At 61.6% G+C, this 22502-nt stretch overlaps 2 protein-coding genes and 1 long non-coding RNA gene across 6 annotated transcripts in view; 2 read left to right on the top strand and 1 right to left on the bottom strand.

The window, feature by feature from the left end:
- LOC142017216 (uncharacterized) overlaps window positions 1–2273 on the top strand; it is a 2712-nt gene extending 439 nt beyond the window's left edge. For 2 of the 3 annotated variants that reach the window (XM_075001985.1, XM_075001987.1), the window contains exon 2: window positions 710–2273. In XM_075001985.1, coding sequence (XP_074858086.1) covers window positions 718–2268 — 1551 coding nt within the window. In that variant the 5' untranslated portion in view covers window positions 710–717 and the 3' untranslated portion in view covers window positions 2269–2273. Of the gene's footprint in view, window positions 1–649 lie in introns of all 3 variants that reach the window. The other variant, XM_075001986.1, reaches the window with a different exon arrangement.
- The window catches only part of LOC142017218 (uncharacterized), a 12464-nt gene extending 8921 nt beyond the window's left edge, over window positions 1–3543 (bottom strand). The window contains exons 1-2 of the long non-coding RNA XR_012646485.1: window positions 3453–3543; window positions 2065–2197 (exon numbers count right to left, since the gene is read on the bottom strand). This is a non-coding gene — a long non-coding RNA (uncharacterized LOC142017218). The remainder of the gene's footprint in view (window positions 1–2064; window positions 2198–3452) is intronic.
- SLC19A1 (solute carrier family 19 member 1) lies at window positions 2592–22502 on the top strand. Of its 2 annotated transcripts, none has more exons than XM_075001989.1 (6): window positions 2592–2704; window positions 14628–14913; window positions 19387–20128; window positions 21119–21311; window positions 21693–21834; window positions 22305–22502. In XM_075001989.1, the coding sequence occupies exons 2-6, from the start codon at window positions 14737–14739 to the stop codon at window positions 22497–22499; spliced, it is 1449 nt and encodes a 482-aa protein (XP_074858090.1). In that variant the 5' UTR covers window positions 2592–2704; window positions 14628–14736; the 3' UTR covers window positions 22500–22502. The 2 variants fall into 2 exon arrangements, with proteins under 2 accessions (XP_074858090.1, XP_074858089.1); XM_075001988.1 differs by lacking the exon at window positions 2592–2704 and adding an exon at window positions 6441–6724.

Here is a 22502-nt window from a genome sequence, read left to right as displayed (position 1 = left end):
CCGGGCTTCCCGGGGGGCCGCGCGCGCCGCGGGCCAGCAGTGCCCGGAGCCCCGCCAGGCCCAGGGCGCGACGTGCGCCCCTGGCAGCCTCGGGCTGGGCCGTTCTCGGACAGGTCCCGGCCAGCCGCCCGGGGGGACCCTCCGGCCGCTTCCCCACGTGCTGCCGCCCCGGCGCTGCGCAGAGGCGCTGGCTGCGCAGCCACGTGCCCTCCGCCGGGCCCCGGGGCGGGACGCGCCCGGCCAGCGGGAGGTGCGACGTCGTGCCGGGAGCAGGGTGCAGCGTGAGCGCCTCTGCTGCTGCCCGTCCAGCTCAAGAGCGGTGCCAAGTCCCTCTTGGCGCGGGCACCCGTCCGGCAGCCTGCGGGCCATTGGTTCTCTGCCCCTGCGGCACAGGGTCCCCTTGTCCCAGACGGTTCCCCAGTTCCTACCGCATCGAACCCCCTGGTCCTGCCCTGTGGCTGCCCCGTGCACTGAGTTCCCACCCAAGTCACAGTGATGCAGGAAATTAGCAGCACCCCTACAGCTCCCTCCTCGGTGGGGCCAGACACGACCCTCCTCGGGGGCAGGGGGCAGATCAGAGGCTGTTTGGGGTGATCTCCCCGACACTTCTTTGGCTTTGCTCCCACCTTTTCGCATTCCTCTCCTGGAGGTTTCCTGTCTCCTGCCACACAGAGCGACCAACCTCTGGATTCTCTCTCTGCCCTCCCAGGTGATGGGATGGGGAGCAGGACACAGGAGGCGAAGCTGCAGCAGGAGGATGCTGAGCAAACCGAAGCAAGTGGGACGTTAGCAGGAAGATCCAAAGAGGAAAGTTCTGGGAGTTGTGTGGAGACAAAAGCCTGGAGGAGTCGGCACAGGCCAGAGCAAAGCTTCAGCGGTGGCTCAGAGGTTGTTAGTCCTGAAACCATCAACAGGGGAGCGGGACCTCACAAGTGCCTAGAGTGCGGGAAAGGGTTCAGCCAGAGCTCCACCCTCCTCGCCCACCAGCAAACCCACACCAGGGGGCGCCCCTACGCCTGCCCCGAGTGCGGGAGACGCTTCAGTCGGCGCTCACACCTGGTCTCCCACCAGCGAACCCACACCGGGGAGCGCCCCTACGCCTGCCCCGAGTGCGGGAGACGCTTCAGCCAGAACTCAAACCTGGTCTCCCACCGGCGCACCCACACTGGCGAGGCGCCCTACTCCTGCGCCCAGTGCGGGAGACGCTTCGGCCACGGCTCCTCCCTCATCGCGCACCAGCGAGTCCACAGCGGGGAGACGCCCTACGCCTGCCCCGAGTGTGGGAAACGCTTCAATCACAGCTCCCACCTGGCCGTCCATCGGAGACTCCACAGCGGGGAGATGCCCTACCCCTGCCCCGAGTGCGGGAGACGCTTCTCACGGCGCTCCGCCCTTCTCGCACACCGGAGAGCCCATGCGGGCCAGAGCCCCTATGCCTGCGTGGAGTGTGGGAGGGGCTTTGGGGAGAGTTCCGACCTCCTCCGGCACTGGGTAACGCACACCGGCGAGAGGCCCTACGCCTGCCCCGAGTGTGGGAAAAGCTTCAGTCACAGCTCCAACCTGATCACACACCGGCGAACCCACACCGGGGAGACGCCCTACGCCTGCCCCGAGTGCGGGAAACGCTTCAGCCAGAGCTCACACCTTGTCACCCACCGGCGCACCCACACGGGCGAGCGCCCCTACGCCTGCGCCCAGTGCGGGAGGAGATTCAGTCACAGCTCCAACCTGATCTCCCACCAGCGAACCCACACCGGGGAGACGCCCTACGCCTGCGCCCAGTGCGGGAAAAGCTTCAGTGAGAGTTCAGACCTCATTAAGCATTGGCGAATCCACACCGGCGAGAGGCCCTATGCCTGCCCCGAGTGTGGGAAAAGCTTCAGTCACAGCTCCAACCTGATCAAACACCAGCGAACCCACACTGGGGAGACGCCCTACGCCTGCCCCGAGTGCGGGAAACGCTTCAGCCAGAGCTCACACCTCGTCACCCACCGGCGCACCCACACGGGCGAGCGCCCCTACGCCTGCGCCCAGTGCGGGAGGAGATTCAGTCACAGCTCCAACCTGATCGCCCACCAGCGAATCCACGATGGCCGGCCACTCTGCTCCTGCCCTGAGTGTGGGAAAAGCTTCAGCCAGCGCTCAGCCCTCGTAAGCCATCAGCGAAGTCACAGCAGAGCTGCCAGCTACACCTGCCCTGAGTGTGGGAAAAGTTTCACTAGAACCTCAACTTTTACCAGACATAGGAGAATCCACACGGACAAGTAACGCCACTAAGCAGAGCTCCTGAACCCCTTTTCCAGTCATTGAAGAATACTCTGAACAGCTCCAGCCCCAATACAGGTACCGGAGGGCCCCTGCCATTTACCTCTGCACAATGGAAAGTGACCCTTTGCGTCCTGCCTTTTAACCCACTACTGATCCCCAGCGGGCCTGTCCCCCATCCCATGCCTGCTTAACAGCCTTCGCTGAGGGGCCTTGCAGAGGCTTTGGGAGTCCAAGCACCATGTCCATGTGCTTCCTGGCTCTCAGAACTCCAGCAGCCAGGAGAGACCTCATCTCCCTGTATGGGAATGACTGGCAGCATGTTCGGCTGTGCTGCTCCTTACCCTCTCGGGGAGGCTGTGGCTGTGTTGCGCGGGGAAGGGTTAGCGCCGCAATGCGAAGAGGAAGCTCTGGCTAGCTGTGTGAGTGACTCCCAAAGGTAAGCAATACTTTGGTTTTAGTACGGACTGGCCAGCTGGCTGGCTCTGGGGTGCCCTCCTCCGGTGAAGGCCTTGGAGTGGGGTTTATAACTCAATCCACACCCCCTTCCCTGGCGTCCTGCTTTAGAATTTATTAGGGGCTGGGGGGGGTGTTCTGCTGATGATCCCATCACACTGATGGGGCTTTATGCTAGTCCAGGATCACTGTGAATTCACTGATTTGACCTTAGCTGTATGTTCAACCTGGGACTGGGCGAAATAGAAACCGCAGGCCAGAGCTGGCCCACCAAGCTGCTGCATCCGGCCCGCTGGCATAGTTGGAGCCTCAGCCCTGCTCCCTGCTCGTCTCTCCCCTGCACACCGCTCAGGAGAGCCAGCAGCAGGGCCCTGGCTGTCTGTGAACAGCTGAGAGCCTGGAGGGTGTGGGAGAGAGGCTGTGTGCTGTCCCCCCACCCCCGGCCCAAACCCTTGCAGCTCCCATTGGCTGGAGTCCAACCCTCTTTCCCTCTTCACCCCCATCCTCTGCCCCAGCTCATAGCCCCTCCTTCACCCACCCCTCCTCTGGCAACACTGTCCCCTACCCCAGGCTGCCTTCTGTACCCAGTGTCCATCCCAGTAATGGAGGGAGTGCTGTGTCTGTCAGGAGGAATGCAGCCCTCGACCACTTCCCCGATTCTTGGAGTAGCCCCTCATCGAAAATGGCTGCCCACCACGAGGCTGACCCTTTGTGAGCTGCATGGTGCTTACCGGAATTTAGCCTTAGTGATGGGTGGCCTTGAGTTGTTCGCTTTAAGAAACCCCAGGTCGGGCTAAACCTGCTTTCTGCTCTGCAGCACTGAGCCCAGGGACCTGTGGCTGGTGCCCCTCAAATGGAAGCGAAGAAGCCACTGAAATGAAAACAACTGTCAATAAAATAATCAGCAACAAGCCCAAAATTACCCTGCCTGTGCCTGACTCAGCCACGCTCGCTGGAGGGTCAATTCTCGCCCTTCTGGCAGGGGGCAGAGGTGGAATTACGAGGCCACTTTCCTCTCCTTTGGACTTGGTTGAGCTGCAAAGAGCAACAGTTGGAACAACTGCGTCTGGGGAGACACCCTCACACTGACCCCATCATCCCCAGCCCCCTCACCCCCTAGGACCTAGCCCTGGGGCCCCACACCAGAGCCTGCACCTGTAACTAGAGACCTCCCCACCATACCCCCTAGCCCTCTGCCCCAGCTGTGAGCCCCATGCACTATCCATGGCCCCACTTCAGAGCTGAAACTCCCCGTTCGTACCCTCAGCCCAGAGCCCCTCTCCCAACCTGAACCCCCCCAACCCAGAGCTCAAAGTCCCAGCCAGAGCCCTCATCCCCCCATACCGCAGCCCCCGCTCTGAACCTCTTGTCCCCACCCCCACCATGCACGTGCAGAAGGAATTTTGCTAGGCCCACAAACATGGAGGGGAAGTGGGATGCTTCTTCATGTTGGTACAGCTAAGAAAAGTTCTTCCACAGGAGGGGCCGCAGCCCCAACTGAACAGTGTCCCGCACTCGGCTGCAGAAAGGCCCCTCGCCCGGGGGGGGTTCTCTGGTGGGTGCATCTGGAGAAGTGGGTCTCCCCACAAAAGCCCATCACCCAATCAATCATTTTGTTAGTCTTCAAAGTGCTGCATTTTGGCTGTTCTCTTTTGTTTTGTTGGAGTGCAGACTAACGCAGCCACCTCTCTGTTACTGGTAGCTGCTGAAGTTAGACATTTTACAAATCAGCAGGTTGAGAGAACTTGCACCCATGCGTTTTAAAAGAGCTGGCTCAGGAGCATGGTGGACCATTACTGTCAATTTCTGTGGGTGTTGACAGACTGGAAGAACTTCAAAAGAATGGGAAAAAGATGGTCTTGTGCAAGTATTCAAAATGTGAGTAAGAGACGACCCAGGTAATTATAGGACTGTCCACCTGACGTTGCTACCAAGCAAGATAATGGAGCATAACTGTACTAATAAAAGACTAACGATGACCATACAATTAATACCAGTCAATATGGGTTTAAATCCTTTCAGACTAACTGCATGGCTTTTTGGATGAGCTTAGCAGTTTGGCTGATGCAGGTGCTAACACCGATGTAATGGTACATAGGCTTCTGCAAGGAAAGTGACTTGGTACAGAACGATCTTTTGCCTAAACTGCCAGAACACAACACTAACACTGCGCGCATGAAACAAGTTAAAGGTGGCTAATTGCCAAATCTCAAAACTCTAAGTGGGGATCCTCTGGTTGATGAGGTGTGTGTCTAGCGTGGCCTCACAGTTCTTGGCCCTGCGTTATTTAATATCAGTGACCTGGAAGAGAAGATGAGGTTGTCGCTGATACAGATGGCAGATGGCCAACCGACTGAGGGAGCAGTGAATGACCAAGTGTCTCAGTGTATCCAGCTCAACCCTGGGAGTGCGGGAACTTTTCCCAGTTCTGGCCAGAGGGTTTATTTCCAGGTCCACAACCTGGGACATGCAGCTCCCGACCCCCATGAGCGTCTGTCTACTCCATGGCTGCCACTAACGACCCAAGGCTGTGTGCTCTCACTGCAACGCCAGGGCTGTACAAGTCCTGAGTCTGGCCCTTCACTCACAGTCTGAAGCGCACAGCAGCCTGGCAGGCAGAACACCCAACCTGCTGGTTGCCCACAGGAAAGGGAAGCAGTGTCTGGACTCAGCAGGAGGGGGGATGCTGCACTCGCTGCTGTCCCACAACCCTGTCAGGGACTTCCCACTAGCCAAGCTACCCTGGACCAGAAACCTCCTGCCTGATCTGCTGCACAAAGCCAATGATGATGGGGGACTCCCTGTCCCCCACACCCTAGTTTATCTGGGCTGATGCCCCTGGCTCAGGCGTGGGAGCTGTGGCTGCTGAGCAGACCTTTGGGTTCCTGAGTACTGGGCTGAAAGGCATGGCCTCACGCAGGCACATGGTGGGGCACAGCCACAAGAGGGCCAGCCCACCCCCTTGGGGTCCAGGCCCACCCAAAGCCCAGGCCTGGCTCTGCTCCTGCCTGAGGCTCCAGCCAGCCCTGGGGAGCGGGGTTGGAGGGCTAGCCTTGCCCGCTCGCCCTGCATTCCGGCCAGAGTGCCACTGGGGACACGTGAGTTCCCTGAGCTGCTCCCCAGCAGGAGCACTGGGCGGGCAGGCAGGAGGAGCCCCGATCCTGCTTTGTGGCTGGAGCAGTGAGGGCCAAACCCCACCGAGGGCACCAAACAGGCCGAGCGCCCCGCATCCTGCCTGGGTGGGGGACTGGGGCAGGGCCTCATGCCCAGAGCCCGGTTCCCACTGGCACGTCCCTGCTCCCTGCGCCGGGGGAGGAAGGCCGGGACACCCCCTACTTACGCACTCCCCGCCAGTGGGTCTATCCCCTTCTGCTCCAAGGCCAGCCGGGGGGGTCACTGCTCCCCCACCCTGGGCGCACCCACGTTTCCCACCCCGGCTCCGCCCAGCAGACACCCCCACTCCTGGGCGCACAGGGCAACGCCTCCCCGCCGGCCACGGCTCCTTTCCCGCAGAGCGCCCCGGGGCCCGGCTAGGGCTGTGTTACAACCGCCCCGCGCCCACGCACACCGTGGTGTGCAGGGGGGGCTGCAGTCAGTGCCTGGCGTACGGGAAGGGCCGCGCGCACGGCAGTGCACGACGGGGGCTGTAGCGCGCACAGAAACGCACGCGGTGCACGACGGGGGCTGTAGTGCGCACAGAAACGCACGCGGTGCACGACGGGGGCTGGAGTACGCCCCCGTGGTGCACGATGGGAGCTGAACTGCGCACAGAGACGCACGTGGTGCACGACGGGGGCTGTAGTGCGCACAGGGCCACACGCGTGGTGCACGGCCGGGCAGACAGCTCCCCGGGGCCGGCTGCACTCGGCGGCGGCGCGTGGCGAGGCCCGGGCGCGGCGCTGCAGATGCGGGGGGGGGGCCCGGCGGAGCAGTGTCCGGGCTCGGGCTCGGGCTCTCGCAGACCGAGCGGCTGGCGGGGAGACAGGCCCGGCGCTGCGGCGCGGTGAGTGAGGCGTCCCGCGGAGCAGCTGCGCTGCGCGGTGCTTCCGGGCGCCCCGGGAACGTGCGCTGCTGCGAAGGCAGGCGGGACCCTGCCCCTTCCTTCCCCACTGCCGGCTGCAGCAGCAGCCACTTGTCCGCGGTCCGGGCCTGCCGGAGGCCGCTCTGCTGTTCGCTGGTCCCTGCCCTGCGCCCCCCCCACCATGCCCGCTCTGCGCCCCAGCGCAGCCCGCGTGTGCCCCTGTGCACGGGCGCTGCGACTTGAAGGGGTGTCTGTGGTAGGTCGGGTCAGCGGCCCCCCCACAACACCGCTTGTTCCTGCCCACTGGCGCGCCCCCCGGTTGGAGCAGGCGCCCGTCGGAGTAAGGGAGGGTGGTGCCCTGCGTGCGCCCCAGGGTACGGCCCTGAGCCAGGCGCCGCTTGGGACCGGCGTGAATTCCGGGCTGGTTACGAGCCCGTTACCGTCTGGGGCACCCCCGGTTACCTGTGCACGGGAGAGCCCGGACTGGTGGGGGCGGGCCCAGTGCCGTGCAGGGGGATAGTGTGAGCGAAGTTACACGTGTGCACGGGGCCGGTCGGCGGCCTGCTCGTCTCCGCGTGCCTGCAGAGTCGCTGGCATCCGCTGGCACCCGGCGCTGCTCCCTGCTTCGTGTGCCGGCGGCCGGGAGATAACGGCCTCTGTGGGGACTTCTCCGCTCCCCTTTGATGCGTGGCGGGTGAGGTGCCCAGTGCTGTCCCCCTGCCTGCTGTGACAGCTGGTGGGGACAGGGGCAGCAGACTAGCCCGTGGCTGACAGAAGGGGGAATCGGAGCAGGCTAACCCAGCCACACTCGCGTGCCGGGGGCCATGGAGTCTGGTTACGTCCTAGCGCCGCATCAGTGGGGTCCAGCCCCCCCGGCCGGCCCCTGGGGGTGTGTGGTTGTCAGGGGGAGGGGGTGGGGCAGCGAGCTGGAGAGCTGTTATGTGTTGGGAGCATGGCTGCCAGTGGTCCCTGGGAGTGACCCACGCCCGCTCGCTGCAGAGGCTGGCATCCTCCCAGGCCCCTTGCCAGTCTGATCTGGGGAACAGCCCCGTCTCTGGGATCAGCTGGACCTTGAGCCTGTGAGCCACACCTGGCATCCCAGAGGGAGAGTGCTTGTTGCCTTGCGGGGCCCTGAGCTGTGCAAAGGCAGGTACCCCACTGCTGGGACCTGTGGCTAGCACCGTGTGGCTGTGAGATTGGTGTAAGGCCCGGCTCGGGCAGACAAGGGCCACGCTTCTATGGAGCAGGTGCGGGGTCTGGGCCGGTGGCTGGGTGCGGAAGGGAGATGGGGTAGGAGGCTGTGGGCTCGGAGAGGGCGTTTGGTTGCAGCAGGGGTTCTGGCCTGGGGCAGGGATGGAGGAGAATGGGAGCAGGAGAGGTCCTGGCCTGGGGAGGGGCACAGGGCCTGGGAGGGAGTTGGGGTGGGGTGCCGGAGGCAGGCTCTCACTGGGAGGCGCTTACCTCAGCGGTTCACCGCCAGCAGCGCTCTCAGCCGGAGTGCCTGGCTGGCCAGCAGCCCTAGCCTGCTGGCTGCTCCAGGGCGCTCTCTGCACTCGGGGTGGGGGAGGGATACACACGCTGCCCTGCTCCCAGCAAAACCTCTCTGGAGCTCCTGGTGGCTGGAAAGTGGCCAACGGGAGCTGAGAACTTGTGCTGGGGGGCAGAGGCAGCATGTGAAACCGTCTGATGGGAGCTGAGCGGTTTGGCTGGGGGGAGCTTCCTTTTGGCTGTAGCTTTGCTCTGTGGGGCAGGTGGGGGAGAGCGGATGAGCAGAGCCACCCCTGGGCAGGAGCTGTGCCGCCGAGAGCGCCCGTCAGCACCCACATGCAGCGAACGTGGGGCCAAGGGACAGCAGTGCTCAGGGCCCACCTGCGGGCAAGATGCTCACAAGCCACCCCCAGCAAGTGACCCACGCCCACCCGCTGCAGAGAAAGCCGCCTGTGGGGATCAGCTGAGCCTGTGAGCCAGAGCCAGGCAGCCGGGCACCCCCAGGGTAGGCTGCTCACTGCTGCTGCAGGGTTCTGACCTGTCCCGCTCCGCTCCACACCCCGCCTCCAGTGGCCAGCCCTGGTGCTCTGGAGGAAGGAAAGGGGAAGGATTCCTGTCCCCTGCTGGGGACGGGCTGTAACCCTGGAGCAGGAGGTGTTGGGACATCAGGCAGGAACTGGATGGACCCCCTATCTGCTGAGCCCTGCACCTGAGTACCCCATACATCCCTGTCCTACAGTCACACTGACACACTTCTCCTCTGCCCTAGAACGGGGGTGAGCTGTTTGCCCCACAGCCACTGCTCCGGGCTCAGAGACCTTCTCTTGGGTTCCTGCCAGGAGTCCTTCCGGGGCAGCATATCGCTGTTTGTTCTGGTGCCACCTGTGTCAGGTGCACAGCAGGGAGCAGCCTGGCCCAGGGAAGGGCCGTGTGGTACAGGCTGTGCACACAGCCACGTGGAGGCAGGATGCACTGGGAAAGGGAGCAGGGTGCCATGAACCAAAGCCTGTTGGGAGAGCCCTGGCTGTGCCTGCCGCTTTGGGCCTGGCCCTGGGTTTGCTGTGTCAGCACTGCGCTAGAGGCGCTGGCCGATAGCCGCGTACACAGCATGCCGCTGGGCTTGCTCCTGTAGAGCCAGGGACTTTGGCCAGGGTTAGCCGTGTGTGCGTGCGTGCAGGGCTGGGGGCCTGAGGCAGAACCTGCTAAGAGGATGCTCCCAGACACGCCAGCTGCTGCCCCTGAGCTGCCTTCTCCGTGTGCTTCAGGTGTCGTATAGGAACGGCTCTGGTGAGCCAGGGGCACGGTCCGGAAGTTGGTCACGCTGTGCGCAAGCTCCTGGCTGTGACTGTGCACATCTCACATTGGCTCATGCGGCTCTAGTGACGGTCAGCCAGTTGTTGCTGGGGTGTCTGCCGTTGCCTGCAGAGGGGTGCGTGGGTGGGCCTGGGGTCTGTGAGTTACCCGCCGTCTCTGGGGATGGTGGGCTGGTGAGAGCGGGAAACTTGCCCTCGCTGCTTCTGCTGTCCCTGCTGGGTGGGCTCCTGCACAGCTGGGGCAGAGGCTGTCATCCCGGTGCCTGCGTGAGAGGCACTGAAATGGCAGGTCGGTGCATGAAGGAGCAGTGGTTGTGGGGGCTGGTTCTGCAGGGGGGCAGGAGGTAGCGAAGGGCCTTTTCGGCTGTAAAGCTGCACCCTTGTAGGGCTCTGCACCCGCGTAACATTGAAGCAGAGTCACGTGTAAACGGGCTGTGGGGAACCCAGGATTCAATGTAAACCAGACGTGCTGCTGCAGGTCTGAGGTGAACGGAAATAAGGCGCCCTGGACCACAAGGCAGACGGGCCGCTGAGAAGCTGGTTTCATTTCTACTGGCGCTGCTTTGGCCAGCAGGACCATTCTGACGGGCGGCCCCATGCTGGGAGGGAGCCAGATGCCAGCCCCGTCTCAGCCCTGAGAGTCGGCGAAAGGCAGTGCTGGAAACAACGGGTGAGGTTTACAAACCAGCTGAGGCAGGAAGAAAGCCGTGGGAGATATGTGGGGCAGCAGCCCTGCTGTTATCCACTTGGGGCACAAGCCAGCTCCGCTGACATCTGTAGGGCTCCATAAATAATAGCAGCAGCGCTATACCCCAGGAAAAAGCCTTGAGATAACAGCAAAAACATTCCTCTCTTCCTGGAGCAGACCGGGCCAGGCCAGTCCTCGCCACAGGCTGCCGCTTGGGGGAAGGATGGGGGGTTTTATGGTCATGGAATGTTTGTTCAGCTTTGCGCTGCCCAGGCTTGCCCGGAGCGGGTGTGTTGGGGGCAGGTGGAGGGAAGGATTCTCACAGCCCGGAAGAATGGCTCTGCAGGATCTGAGCCCGTGTCCTGTCTTCTTGCCGCAGGCCAGGTGCTCCAGAGGGAATGAACAGAACCAGGATTCAGCAAGTCATCCATCCCCTCTTGCCGATTCCCAGCTTCTGGCAGACAGGTCAGGGTTGCATCCTTGGCAGAGGTGGAAAAAGTACCCAGTTATTTGTGTAAAAGTGCAGCTGCTTTCACTTCTCGCTACTTGAGTACAACAAAGGTGTGACAGACATACTTTTTGCTCAAGTAGTTTTCCAGAGGGGCTCCAGTGACTTGTACTTATCCCCCCCATCCTGAAAGCAGCTATGCTTTTACTCAAGTAACTTTGCGGGTACTTTTTTTTCCACTGCTCCTTGGCCACATTGGCTAATGGCCATGGACCTTACATACTTTTAAAAGCCTTGTAATTTCACCTGTGAACCAGTTGTGTGATGTAGCACTTCTTTGTTTAAGAGCTGCTACCCATTAATTTCATTGGGTGACCCGTGCCTCTTGTGTTACGTGGAGGGCAAACAGCTCTTTCCTCCTTGCTTGCTTCACGCCCTCCCCGATTTCATCGGCCTCTGCCATAACCCCTCCTTGGTTGCCTCTTGTCCTAGGGGAATGCCCTGCTCTTCTTTAATCTCACCTTCTGTGGACACTGTTCCATCTCTGTTCACATTCATTGCTCTTCTCCGCACCTCTCCCACTCTAATGTGTGTTTCTGGAGATGGAGTGACCAGGCCCGCACACAGTATTGAAGATGTGGGTATGCCAGGGGTTTGTATAGATGTGTTCCAATATTTCCTCTCTCCCTTTCCTATGAGCCTGGAAGGTTTTAACTGCAGCTGCATATGGAGTGTGTGTTTTCAGAGAACTTTGCAAGAGGACTGTGAGATTTCTTTTGGAATCATTTGTAGACTTTGCTGCCTTGCTCTTCATCCCTTATTCTAGATTATTGTGAATATGTTGGTCATCGCTGGTCCCAGTGCAGATCCCTGTGGGACACCACTGATTTCCTCTCACCCTTCTGAAAACTGACCATTTATTCCTACTCTTTGTTTCTGATCTTTTAGCTAGTTACAGATCCATGAGAGAACCTAACCTCTTATTCCATGACTGTTTACTTCACTTAAGAGCCTTTGGTGAAGGACTTCGTCAGATACTTTCTGAAAGTTCAGCTACACGGTATCAACTGTATCTTCCTTGTCCATATGTCTGTTTGCCCTCCCCCACTCCAGAGAATTCTAATAGATTGGTGAGGCATGATTTTCATTTAAGAAGGCTATGTTGACTCTTTCACAACAAGTCATGTTCAGGTATGTGTCTTGTGTCTGACAATTTTTTTCTTTACTGCAGTTTCAACCAATTTACCCCATACTGAAGTCAGGCTAATTGGCCTGTAATTGCCAGGATCACCTCTGGAGCCTCTTTTGAAAACACTGATGTCAAATTAGCTATGTACCAGTCATCTGATGCAGAATCTCATTTAAGTGATAGGTTACATGCTGCAGGTGGTAGTTTTGCAAGTTCATATTTGAGTTCTTCCAGAACTCTTGGGTGACTCCAGTCTGGTCCTGGTTACTTATTACCATTTATCTATTTGTTCCAAAACCACATCTCCTGCCACCTCAGTCTGTGATAGCTCCTCAGAGTGGTTACCTAAAACGAATGGCTCAGGTGTAGGTATCTCCCTCACATCCTCTGCTATGAAGATAGATGCGAAGAATTTATGTAGCTTCTCTGCAGTTGCCTTGTTTTCCAGGCGTTCTCACTGAGCAGTGCCATGTCCGGTAACCCAGCTGATTCTCTGACAGGTTCCCCTTCTTCTGATAGAATTAAAAAAAAAAAAAGGCTGGCTTCCATCTCTTCCTACCTGCTCTTCAGATTCTTTTTTGTCTGCCTAACTGTACTTTTGGTCTTGCATTGCCACAGTTTATGCTTCCATTTTTATCAGTAGGATTTAATGTCCCATTTTTAAAGGATGCATTGTTGCCTCTGTTTCTTTTACGTTGTTGTCTAGCCCTGGTGGTACTAATTGGGGCTGCTTAGTGTGTTTTAATTTGTGGCATATATGTGATTTGAGCCTCTGTTATGGTCTTTTTCAAATATTTCGATGCAGCTTACAGGGATTTCATTTTTGTGACTACCTCGTAACGTCCATGCCCATTTAACTAGCTTCCTCTCTCTCCGAAGTTTAATCCTGCTGTGGTGTTTTCTCCCACCAGGACATTACGTTTAATTTGCTATGGTCACTGTTATTGAGTGGGCCTGTTGGACCAGATCCTGCACTCCCGTTAGGTCTAATCAAGAGTTGCCTCTCTTCTTGTTAGTTCCAGGACAAGAGGCACATCAGAAAGTCACCCTTGTGACGAAGCAGCTGACGAGCCACATGTGCTTGGTAACAGAGAGGCAAGTTGCAGAACGAACATCTGAGTCCAAGGTTCGGTCCCTGCACTGTCGCAGTGCGCCTGCTTTAGAGATGTTGGTCCCTGAAGGAACATCACCTGTCACTCTGCCATGCCCAATTCCAGCCAGTTCTGGAGTTGGCTTAAAAGGTCCCTGCCAGGCGCGTCTTGGGGGCTCCTTGAGGAATGAGGAGAGAGGCAGAGACACACTGTGATGGAGTGGGGGATACCTGTGTGTGTGTGAGTGGCTCACAGAGGGTGTGGGGCTCCTGCTGAGGGTAACCCTGACAACCAGGTAACACCTTTTGTACTGCAGACAAAGGAGGAGGTGGAGCCTGAGGGGTTTGAATTGGATTACTGGGAGTTGGAAGCAGTTAGTCTGGGCTGGGAGAGGGAGAGAGACAAAGGAGGGGGCAAGGCCCCAGCTCTGGGGGCCCCTCGGGGCCTCCTCTCCCCAACATGGATGGGACTGGCTGTCTCTGCCTGCTGTACTGACTCCTCTGTATGATGCTGTGTCCTGTCGGCTAATAAACCCGCTGTTTTCCTGCTGAGTGAGAGACTCTCCTGCCTGCGGACAGGGTGCAGAGCTTGGGGGACCCCAGAACCCCATCACACACACTTCCATCTGCATCCACGTGCCTGCAACAACCTGCCTTAGCAACTCCTCTCTGTCCCTCCCTCGACAGTTGTCTCTCTCAGGTTTTACACGTACCGTAAGAACTGCACTGCAGAATCTCTACAGATGGAGAGCCCAGCCCTGAATGGCCGAACGCAGCAGCTAGAATGTACTGCCCCTCGCTTCCCTGGGAAGGGGAGGGGGGCTGCTAGTGCTCAGGGAGATTAGAGATGCTGTAGCAATAGAAAACTCAGTAACCGTGGGGCATTTCAACAGTCCCCATAGTGACTGGGTGCATGTCATCTGCCCCATCCTGCCTGCCCTAGGAAGTATCCCCCACCCCGTGCTGCAAATCCCAGGGAACGCAGGTGCCCATGGCACTGGGCCCGTGAATAAGGGTGGTGGCAGTCAGTACAGTATTTCACTTCTCCATCTCCCCGGGGCTTTGAGTCAAGGAGGGCAGGGGATAGGTCTGGGTCTTACTCCACCTGAGGGCATGGGGAGCAGCGTGCTTACTGCAGCCTCCTGCAGATGCTGAGGAGTTCACCAGATTCTGAGCCGGACGCAGGGTTTTGTAGGCCCATAATTGTCTGCTCGAAGGCCGGCCAGATCCCAGTAGTTACTGGATGTGTACAGCTGCATCTCCGCCGCGGTCACCGGGAACAAGGGGTCAATGAAAGTGACTCTGGAGTCGGTGCCGTTCTTTTTCGCTCTCCGCAGTGGAATCCGCTGTCTCACTGCGATCAGCGGGAGGCCATTAGTGTAACAGTCTGTGCCTAGACCCGGCCGAAAGAGAAAACAAGAAACTAAGTCTTAAAGGAGCAGTCTAGGAACTTAACCATGGTGTCACTGCTGGGAGCAGCTCTGCTCCCCCCGGGCGTTCCATAGCCAATGGGAGCCTCAGCGCAGCGCTGGGGCTCTGTACGGTCTGTCTCGTGGTTGTGGCTTTGCAGCTAGGAAAAGGAAACAAGCGGGGGAGAAATCTCAGAGCTCTTGCTTGCGATTGTTTTGCAGAGGGATCTGATTCGTGCCAATCTCTGCTCTATCCACAGAAGGGCCCGCGGCTCGGCGACCGGGAGACCCTCGTCTGAAAGCAGCGCTGACAGCCACCTGGGAAGAGGCCCTTTTGCTCCGCCGGGCTAGAGGGCTGGCAGCAGAGCCATGTCTCTGGAGGAAGATGGCTCTGTGAAGTGCCCCCCTGAACCTGCAGCCAGCCAGCGGTGGAAATTCCTCCTCTTCTACCTCTGCTTTTATGGCTTCATGACCCAGCTCAGGCCTGGGGAGAGCTTCATCACCCCCTACCTGCGGAGCACCGAGAAGAATTTCACCCGGGAAGAGGTGAGTGGGCCCCGCGCCCAGGCGCCGCAGAGTGGCTGTAGCAGCATTTGCCCCTTTCCAGCAGCGCCTCAAGGGGGAGGAGGCTCCAGGGAACTCTGCTCTCCTGTGGGCTGCCACGGGGCAGCCGGACGTGGGAACGGAGAGGGGTGAGGTGTACCAAAGCTGGGGAGGGGAGCTGCCTGCTCGTGCAGCCCGGACTGAAAGGTGCAGGGTGAGCTCTGGCTCGCCTGTCGGGCCACCGGCACTCCTTGCACTGCGTTTCTGCCCTGGCTGGCAGGCCAGGGGCAGAGCCTCACCGCTCTCTGCATTCAGGCCCTTCCCTTGTCTGTCGCACCTCTGGCCCACGCTCTTTTCAGCAGCCGTCAAGGGGGCTGCAGGCCCTCAGCAGCTCAGCGCATCCCTGGTGCTCACCCTGCTGGGCTGGGGGGTCGCAAGCTGCTGTGCCTGTGCAGCAGTGCCGAAGGGTGCTGGCGCATCGGGCCAAGGGCTCTCGGGGGAGGCAGTTAGTCCACTCCAGGGGCACCCTGGGGCGAGGGCACTGCCTGCGCATACAGGTGCTCCGTGAGGGCCAAGAGGGCGCTGGAGCCATGTCCGGCGTGTGCGCCATTCGCAGCCCCCTTAGCGAGAGGGGGAGTCACATGGCGCTCCAGTATCGCCCCAGCTGGAACCCCACGCCCGGGGAAACCCTCTGCGTCGTGGGCAGAGGCCTGGCTCCGGCCAGGCTTCTGGGCTGAGCCGCTGCTCCCTCGTGCTGGGCCCGGAGCCGTGGGTGCCCAGCCCAGTGACCTGGCAGTGAGACACTGCCCGCCACTGCCCCACCTCGTGGAGGCGTAGGAGAGAGACGGCTGTGGCACTGGGTTCCTAGGGCAGGCGTCCGCCTCGCTGTCCTTGTGGGGGGCTGCCCTGAGTGGGGCCAGCTGGGGGCGCTTGTTTCACTCCCTCCCCTCGGCAGGGGAGGGAGAGGCCGTAACGCCCTCGCAGGGATTAGCAAAAGGGCCTACAGCAGGGCCCAGTGCTGCTGCAGGGGATCAGCCGCGGGCCTTATGCTCAGGGGAGCCAGGCAGCGGGGCCCAGTGCCAGCCATGGGCTGTGGTACAGGAAGCTCTGCCCATGGCCTGGCACAGCCTCCCCCCCCCGCATGTTCTCAGCTGAGGCTGGCCAGACTCAAGAACAGCTCGGTCTCTGGCAGGGGAGGGTGGGTGCTTTTCTGTCTGCTTTATCCCCTGGGGCCTGTGGAGCCCACAGCCCCCCGCACTGGGGGTGGTCTGGGTGTGCCCCCGTACAGTGGTCTGGGGACAACGTGGGCCCTGGCTCCCTTGGAAAACCATGGACCTGGCGTTGGCCCGTGTGGCAGCACAGTTGCTCTGGGGCGGGGGTGGGCATGGGTGTGTTTGGGTCCTGTCCCCCCTTCCACCTGAGAAGGCCCTGAGGTACCCAAGGGGGGACCAGGGCCTGTGATCAGCTGGCCTCCATGGTGACTGCGAGCGAGATGAGACCGACTGGGCAAGCGCTGCAGCAAGGCGAGAGCCCTGGGAAAGGGCCCACCTCTAGAACAGGGGACCGGGGGAGCTGCAGAACCCCCTCCCTAGAGAAGTCTGTGCGCTGGTGGGACAAATGTCTCGGGTGGGGGGGGATGTGCAGGGCGCTGCTGAGAGCGAGCCGAGCCGGCTGCTATCCTCTTTCTCTGCCAGCCCCTCTGGCCAGCCGGGGGTCACCTGTTCCTAGCAGCTGGCTGGCCACGGGCTGGTCTCTGCCCTTTGCTGAGGGCACACTGCTCCCTGGCCCTGCATCATGGCTGGGGGGGCAGGGCTGGACCCCCAGGTAGCCTCACAAACAGGCATCTCCACAAGGTGTGCACCTGCTGGTGCCCTGGCCCTGCCAGGGAGGGCTGGGCTGTCCAGCCTCACCAGGGCTGCTCCTGCAGACGGGCGCGGGGCAGCTGAGGGCAGGGGTGGGAGCAAGTGGGGCGTAGTCGGAGCTGAAACACTGGACCTTGCACTTGCTATGTGCCCAGCTGCCGGCGCCTTGGGGAATGCTGTCTGGGGCTGGGTAAGAGGCCTGTTTGCAGCCATGGGGAGGCCCTCTCTCACCTCAGTGGCATGGGGCCCCTCTCTTCATGGTGCGGTGCAGCCCAGCCCAGCCGGGGGAAGTGCCCCTGTGGGTCAGGCGGGACAGGGCTCGGAGGTGAGGAAGCTCCGGAAAGGGGAAGTAAGCGCAGCACTCACGAGGGCGAAATGCCGCTCCACTGCCGGGGGTGGTTAGAAAACACTGGAGTATGGAAGAGGAGCAAAGCATAGCCGGCCCTGCCACTGCCCTGCATGGGGCCTGGCTCATGCAGAACCCCCAGCTGAGCTGCTTTGGCGAGGTGGCTGGCAGGGAACAGCCATGCACAGCATTTTGCCTGGGGCTGCCTCCGTCCTGCGCTGGCGGCCAGGTTTGTGACAGGGCAGCTTTGGAGAGGGGAGATATTCAGTGCTGAACCCCCAGCCCCTGCGGCTAACAGGGAACAGTTAGATGGGCAGTGCTGGGCCTCCACCAGGGACTTCCTTCCCCCCAGTGTCCCAGCTGGCCACGCCTTGAAACGCTACTGGCTTTGCACAAAGGCCGGCTCTGACTTTTCATGGGGCTTGCTGCACGGCCAGAGCCAGGCGGTGGTCTGGCCTGTATAATTATCACACTGCAAGTGAACCCTGCCCCGGCGTTCCCGCTGGCTTACGTTTTAACCCAACTGATTGTCTTAGCAAGGAGCAGTGTGTGCCCCTCTGGACTGCCTCAGCTGGCCTGTGCAGGGCTTGTGGGTGTGTACCAGGCAGTGTCACAGGGTGCCAAGGGCTGGAGCAGAGTGCAGGGGGGCGCCCATTGGCCTGGGTTCCCCAGGAGGTGCGTTCCAGCAGCTGGGGCTGTGTGAGAGCAAGTGCTGAGGAAGGGGCAAGAACACAGCGTGGGCACCCCAGGAAGCGATGTTGCAAAGGCGCAGGCTTTAACTAACCCCTCCGTGCCTCCCGGCTGAGCACCCTACCAGCAGGCAGGGCAAGGCCTCGCCTTCCTGGCTGCCTGTGCACAGGTGTGGGTGGGCCACGCTGCCCGGCCGCTCAGGCATTACGCTGGCAGCGCTGCAGGGAGGAGGAACGCTTGTGACAACGGGGAGAGCGAGTGACAGCTGCACCTTGACAGTGGTTTGCCAGAGCTGCTCTTAAAAAAAAAACCTCCCTGCTGGGGTGTCCCCACCTTGCTGCAGCTGCACCCCTGGGGTCCCCTCCGAGCCCCAGCCAGTCACAAGAACCATCTGTTTCCTGCTTCCTGGCACAAAGCTGCTGCTGTCCCGTCCCAGGCTGGTGGCCTGGCCCCCTTCAGCCCCTGCTCCTGTGCTTCTCTGAACCTTCTCCGGTCTGTCCGCATGGTTCCTGCGGTGGGCCCAGCCCGGGACGCGACGCGACGCGACGCGACGTGCCTGCTGAGGCGCGCCAAGCACCGTTCCAGCTAATACAGCCCAGAGCAACGGTGGCTTTTGGATTAACGGTGTTAACTAGTGACGCGCGTTCAGCCTGTGACCCACTAGACCCCCCCGGCCGCCTCCGCGCTGGCCTTTGGCCAAGGCAATCGTGGCCCAGGCTGTGCGTACGACAGCGGAGCCCTTTCCACGTCACCTCCTTGACCTTTTCTTCCCTTTGGCCAGCTTGTTCTCCTCCACAGCATGTACAGGGCCTCTGGGCCTGAGATCATCCCCCCAGCGTACACGCTGGGCCCTCTTACTAGGGCCCTCCCTGGGCCAGGACAGCAGCTGCTGCCTGCCCCTGGCTGTGCAAAGCTTAGTGCCTCCTCTCCGACTCCGGCCTGGTTGGAGAGAACCTTGAGGGGGCCAGTCCTGTGTTCGCTGACGGGCCGGCTCGCCCGAGGCCACCGTGCACAGGGTCCGTGGTCGCCGGGGGCGGGGGTCCATGGTCACTGAGGGCCCGGCTCGCCTGAGGCTGCTGGTGCTAGGCCTGGTTCGTTGTGTGGCTCTGGTCCCTATTCTAGGGCACGGTGGGGCCAGTGTCCCTGTAAGCTGAGCGCTTGGGTGAGATTCGGGCACTGTGCCACTGACAAGCAGCGCCCCTGAGCTGCACCTGCGTTGGAATACATGCAGTCCATTTCAGACAGGGATGGAAGAGGGGAGGGAACAGCCATGGGGATCCAGGCCTGTTGCTAGTACCCCACAACCCCCTGTACCGAAGGACCTGGGTTTGCATGTGTCACCCAGAGCCACTGCTTGCCCCCGGCTGGCACAGCCAGGATGCCGACTCCGCCTGCTGCTTGCTTGCTGCTGCAGGAAAGGGCTCCCATGGCACTCGGGGGGAACCTGATTAGGACAACAGTGTTAGTGTGTGTCCTGGGCCCCTCCCCCGGCCTGCCCCCCGGCCGAGCCAGCCTGGCCCCAGGGGCAGCTCCGAGCGTGCCGGGTTCCTGCACTCAGGGTTTGGCTTTGCCTTGCAGGTGACCAATGAGATCACACCCGTCCTGTCGTACTCCTACCTGGCCGTGCTGGTGCCCATCTTCCTGCTGACGGACTATCTACGCTACAAGCCGGTGCTGGTGCTGCAGAGCCTCAGCCACATCTCCATCTGGTTGCTGCTCATCTACGGCACCACCGTCCTGGCCATGCAGTTCATGGAGTTCTTCTACGGCATCACCATGGCGGCCCGCGTGGCCTACTCCTCCTACATCTTCTCCCTGGTCACGCCCGCCTGCTACCAGCACGCGGCCAGCTACTCCCGCTCCGCCGTGCTCCTGGGGGTCTTCGCCAGCTCGGTGCTGGGCCAGCTCTGCCTCAGCCTGGCCGGGGCCACCTACATGACGCTCAACTACATCTCCCTGGGCTTCATGCTCTTCGGGCTCGTGCTGACGCTCTTCCTGCAGCAGCCCAAGCGCAGCCTCTTCTTCAACCGCCCCCCCACTGCCTCGCCCGCGGAGCTGGACAGGATGCAGCCGGGCGGGGGCGAGCCGCCCCCCACGCTGCCCCGCTGGCGCCGCTTCGCCCTGGCCCGCATGCTGGCGGAGGTCGGCGCCATGGCCCGCCTGCCCCAGCTGCGCCTCTGGTCCCTCTGGTGGATCTTCAACTCTGCTGGCTACTATCTCATGCTGTACTACGCGCCCGTCCTGTGGGACAAGATTTACCCGGCCCTGGACAAGCGCACGGTCTACAACGGCGGGGTGGACGCAGCCGCCACGCTGCTCGGTATGTGGCCTGGCTGCCTCGCCCCAGGGCACTGCGGGGGGCCTGGGCATGCCCCGCTCTGGAGTGCTGTCCGGCCGGGGGCAGCACCGAGGCCACGGGGTTCACCAGGCGCAAGACCAGACATGCTAATCCCCAGCAGTGCAGTGCGCTGCGAGCAGCCCTGCTGGGACAAAAGCTGCTCTGTGCTGTGGATTAGCGCCCAGCCGGGGCGGGGCCCAATGGCTCAGCCTTCTGGCGGAGCAGAGCTCTGCAGCCTCACCCTGCCCTGGGCATGCAGTGTGGGAGCGCCGGGGCGACCAGAGCCCAGGGGGACACTCCAGCTTGGCTGGGGGAGAGGAACCTCTCCCTGCTGGACGTAAGCTGGCCCCAGACTGGTGCACACCGGGGTGCAGGGATGGGGAAGCTTTCGGGGTAGCCTAGGGCCGCGTGCAGGAGGCCCCAGGGCACCTCTGCCTGCCCCCAGGCTGAGCTGCCCTCCCGCTGTCATGTTGCACTCGGCTGCAGTGTGCACAGCCTGGGGGACCTTTCCCACCCCAGGTCAGTGCTGCAGCTGGCTCTGGAGGTAGCGTGGGACCAGCGCATGCAGCTGCAGGCTGGGAAATCACCTAGATGGCATGACCCCAGCCAGAGCTGGCTCACACCTAATCCCTGCCGATAGTGGGGGCTGTGCTGGCGTCAGTCCGTACGCCACAGTGGCAGCTGCTTGAGCTTTCGGACCCAGGCGTCCGTGCGGCCTGTGGGGCACGACATGTGGGTCAGGCCGCAAGAGCCCTGCGCTGCTTGGGACTGAGCAGCTCTTACAGCCCCAGGCTGGCTGAAGAGAGGGGACCAGGTCAGCCACCGGGCTCTGCACAGCCCCGCCTGCCCCACGGCGGAGCAACGGTGACCAGCTGCTGGGTGCACATCCCCATCCCTTGCGTGCGGCACAGCTGGGTGGTGCCGGCACCTGGAAGTGGCGGCTGCGCACTCAGGGCTGCTGCCTCTCCGCAGGCGCCATCACCGCCTTTGCTGCGGGCTATGTGAAGATCCCCTGGGCGCTGTGGTCGGAGCTGTTGATTGGCTGTGTGACGGCCTTCCAGACCGGGCTGCTGCTGCTGATGAGCACCACCGCCAACATCTGGCTGTGCTACGTTGCCTACATCCTGTGCAGGGGCTCCCACCAGTTCCTGGTGCCCATTGCCATGTGAGTGGGGAGGGGTCGTGCTGCGCTAGGAACGGGCTGGTGGGTGGGACCCCTCCGCTGGAGACCTGCTGCCGGGCAGGACTCGTGTGCTGTGGATTTCGGTCCGGGCGCCACCTCCCAGCTGCCTGCTGGCCCTCGACTGAGGCAAGGCAGCCCTGTGCCGGCCCAGCTCGGCTGCAGGCAGGGGAGACCAGCCAGCTGGCAAGAGCGTGCACGCCCAGCTGCAGGCACACGGACGTGCCCCATGCCTATGGGGACTGATCCCGCCACCAAGCCCGCACGGGGGCAGGGAGGGTGCCGGCTGGACGCTCAGGCCCAGGCGCCAGGTCGGTGTTTGCCAAGACGCAGCCTGCCGGGGTGACGGCTTCTCTCTGACACCAGTTTCCAGATCGCCACCTCCCTCTCCAAGGAGCTCTGCGCCCTGGTGTTCGGCATCAACACCTTCTTCGCCACCGTCCTCAAGACCATCATCACCATCATTGTATCTGATAGGCGAGGCCTGGCCTTGTCAGTGCACCTGCAGGTGAGGGGAGCCCCACCAGCCCTGGCCTGCTGGGGGGAGCCAGTGGGGTGGGCTGGCCCTGGCTGGGCAGGGGGAGGGAACCCCCCAGCAGCCATGGAAGGGAGGTGAGGGGTGGACAGGGCAGGAGTGGTGCTGCTGGCTCCGTGTCGCTGGTCTGCTCCCAGGCTGGAAACTGCATCCGTCTTAGCCCTGGGACGTGTCCAGCCAGCCCCTGCCTGAGGGCACTGTGGGCACAGTTAGACTAGGACATGGGGGCCCCAGGCATGGCTCCCCCTGCGTCCAGCAGGATCTGGGGAGCTGCTAGGGCTGTTCCTGGCGGCTGTGCGCTCACTGAGACTGAAGCCCCCCTCCCCCCCAAGCAGTCGTTCTTGGGGGGCAGGAGTGGGGTGAGCTGTGCCCCCAGCTGCCATAGCCCTGTGGTGCCCAGGCCGGGGCTCACAGATTCTCTCTCTTTCCCGCTCCCTCCCCAGTTCTACGTGTACTCTTCCTACTTCGCGCTGCTGACGGTGGCGTACCTCGTGGCCGCGGCGTGCGGGGCCATGCGGCAGCACCAGCACCAGCGCCAGCTGTCCCAGGAGCCGGCCTTGGCCAAGGAGCTCTGCAGCCCGCTGGAGGAGGTAGCAGGGAAGGGGAAGAGCTCGGAGCCGGGCAGCGTGGTCGTCTGAGGG

This window comes from Carettochelys insculpta, chromosome 8 (assembly GCF_033958435.1).
Source record: "Carettochelys insculpta isolate YL-2023 chromosome 8, ASM3395843v1, whole genome shotgun sequence".
Classification (NCBI taxonomy): domain Eukaryota; kingdom Metazoa; phylum Chordata; order Testudines; family Carettochelyidae; genus Carettochelys; species Carettochelys insculpta.
The sequence above is the reverse complement of the archived record's forward strand: the minus strand, read 5'-3'. Positions and strand labels throughout refer to the sequence as shown.

What these genes read in the sequence shown, in the direction of transcription:
- SLC19A1 (XM_075001989.1), top strand. Translation starts at nt 14,737, where the DNA reads ATGTCTCTGGAGGAAGATGGCTCTGTGAAGTGCCCCCCTGAACCTGCA. An exon ending in AGAATTTCACCCGGGAAGAG is followed by an intron (nt 14,914 to 19,386) that starts GTGAGTGGGCCC and finishes TTTGCCTTGCAG; the next exon opens with GTGACCAATGAGATCACACC. An exon ending in CGCAGCCGCCACGCTGCTCG is followed by an intron (nt 20,129 to 21,118) that starts GTATGTGGCCTG and finishes GCCTCTCCGCAG; the next exon opens with GCGCCATCACCGCCTTTGCT.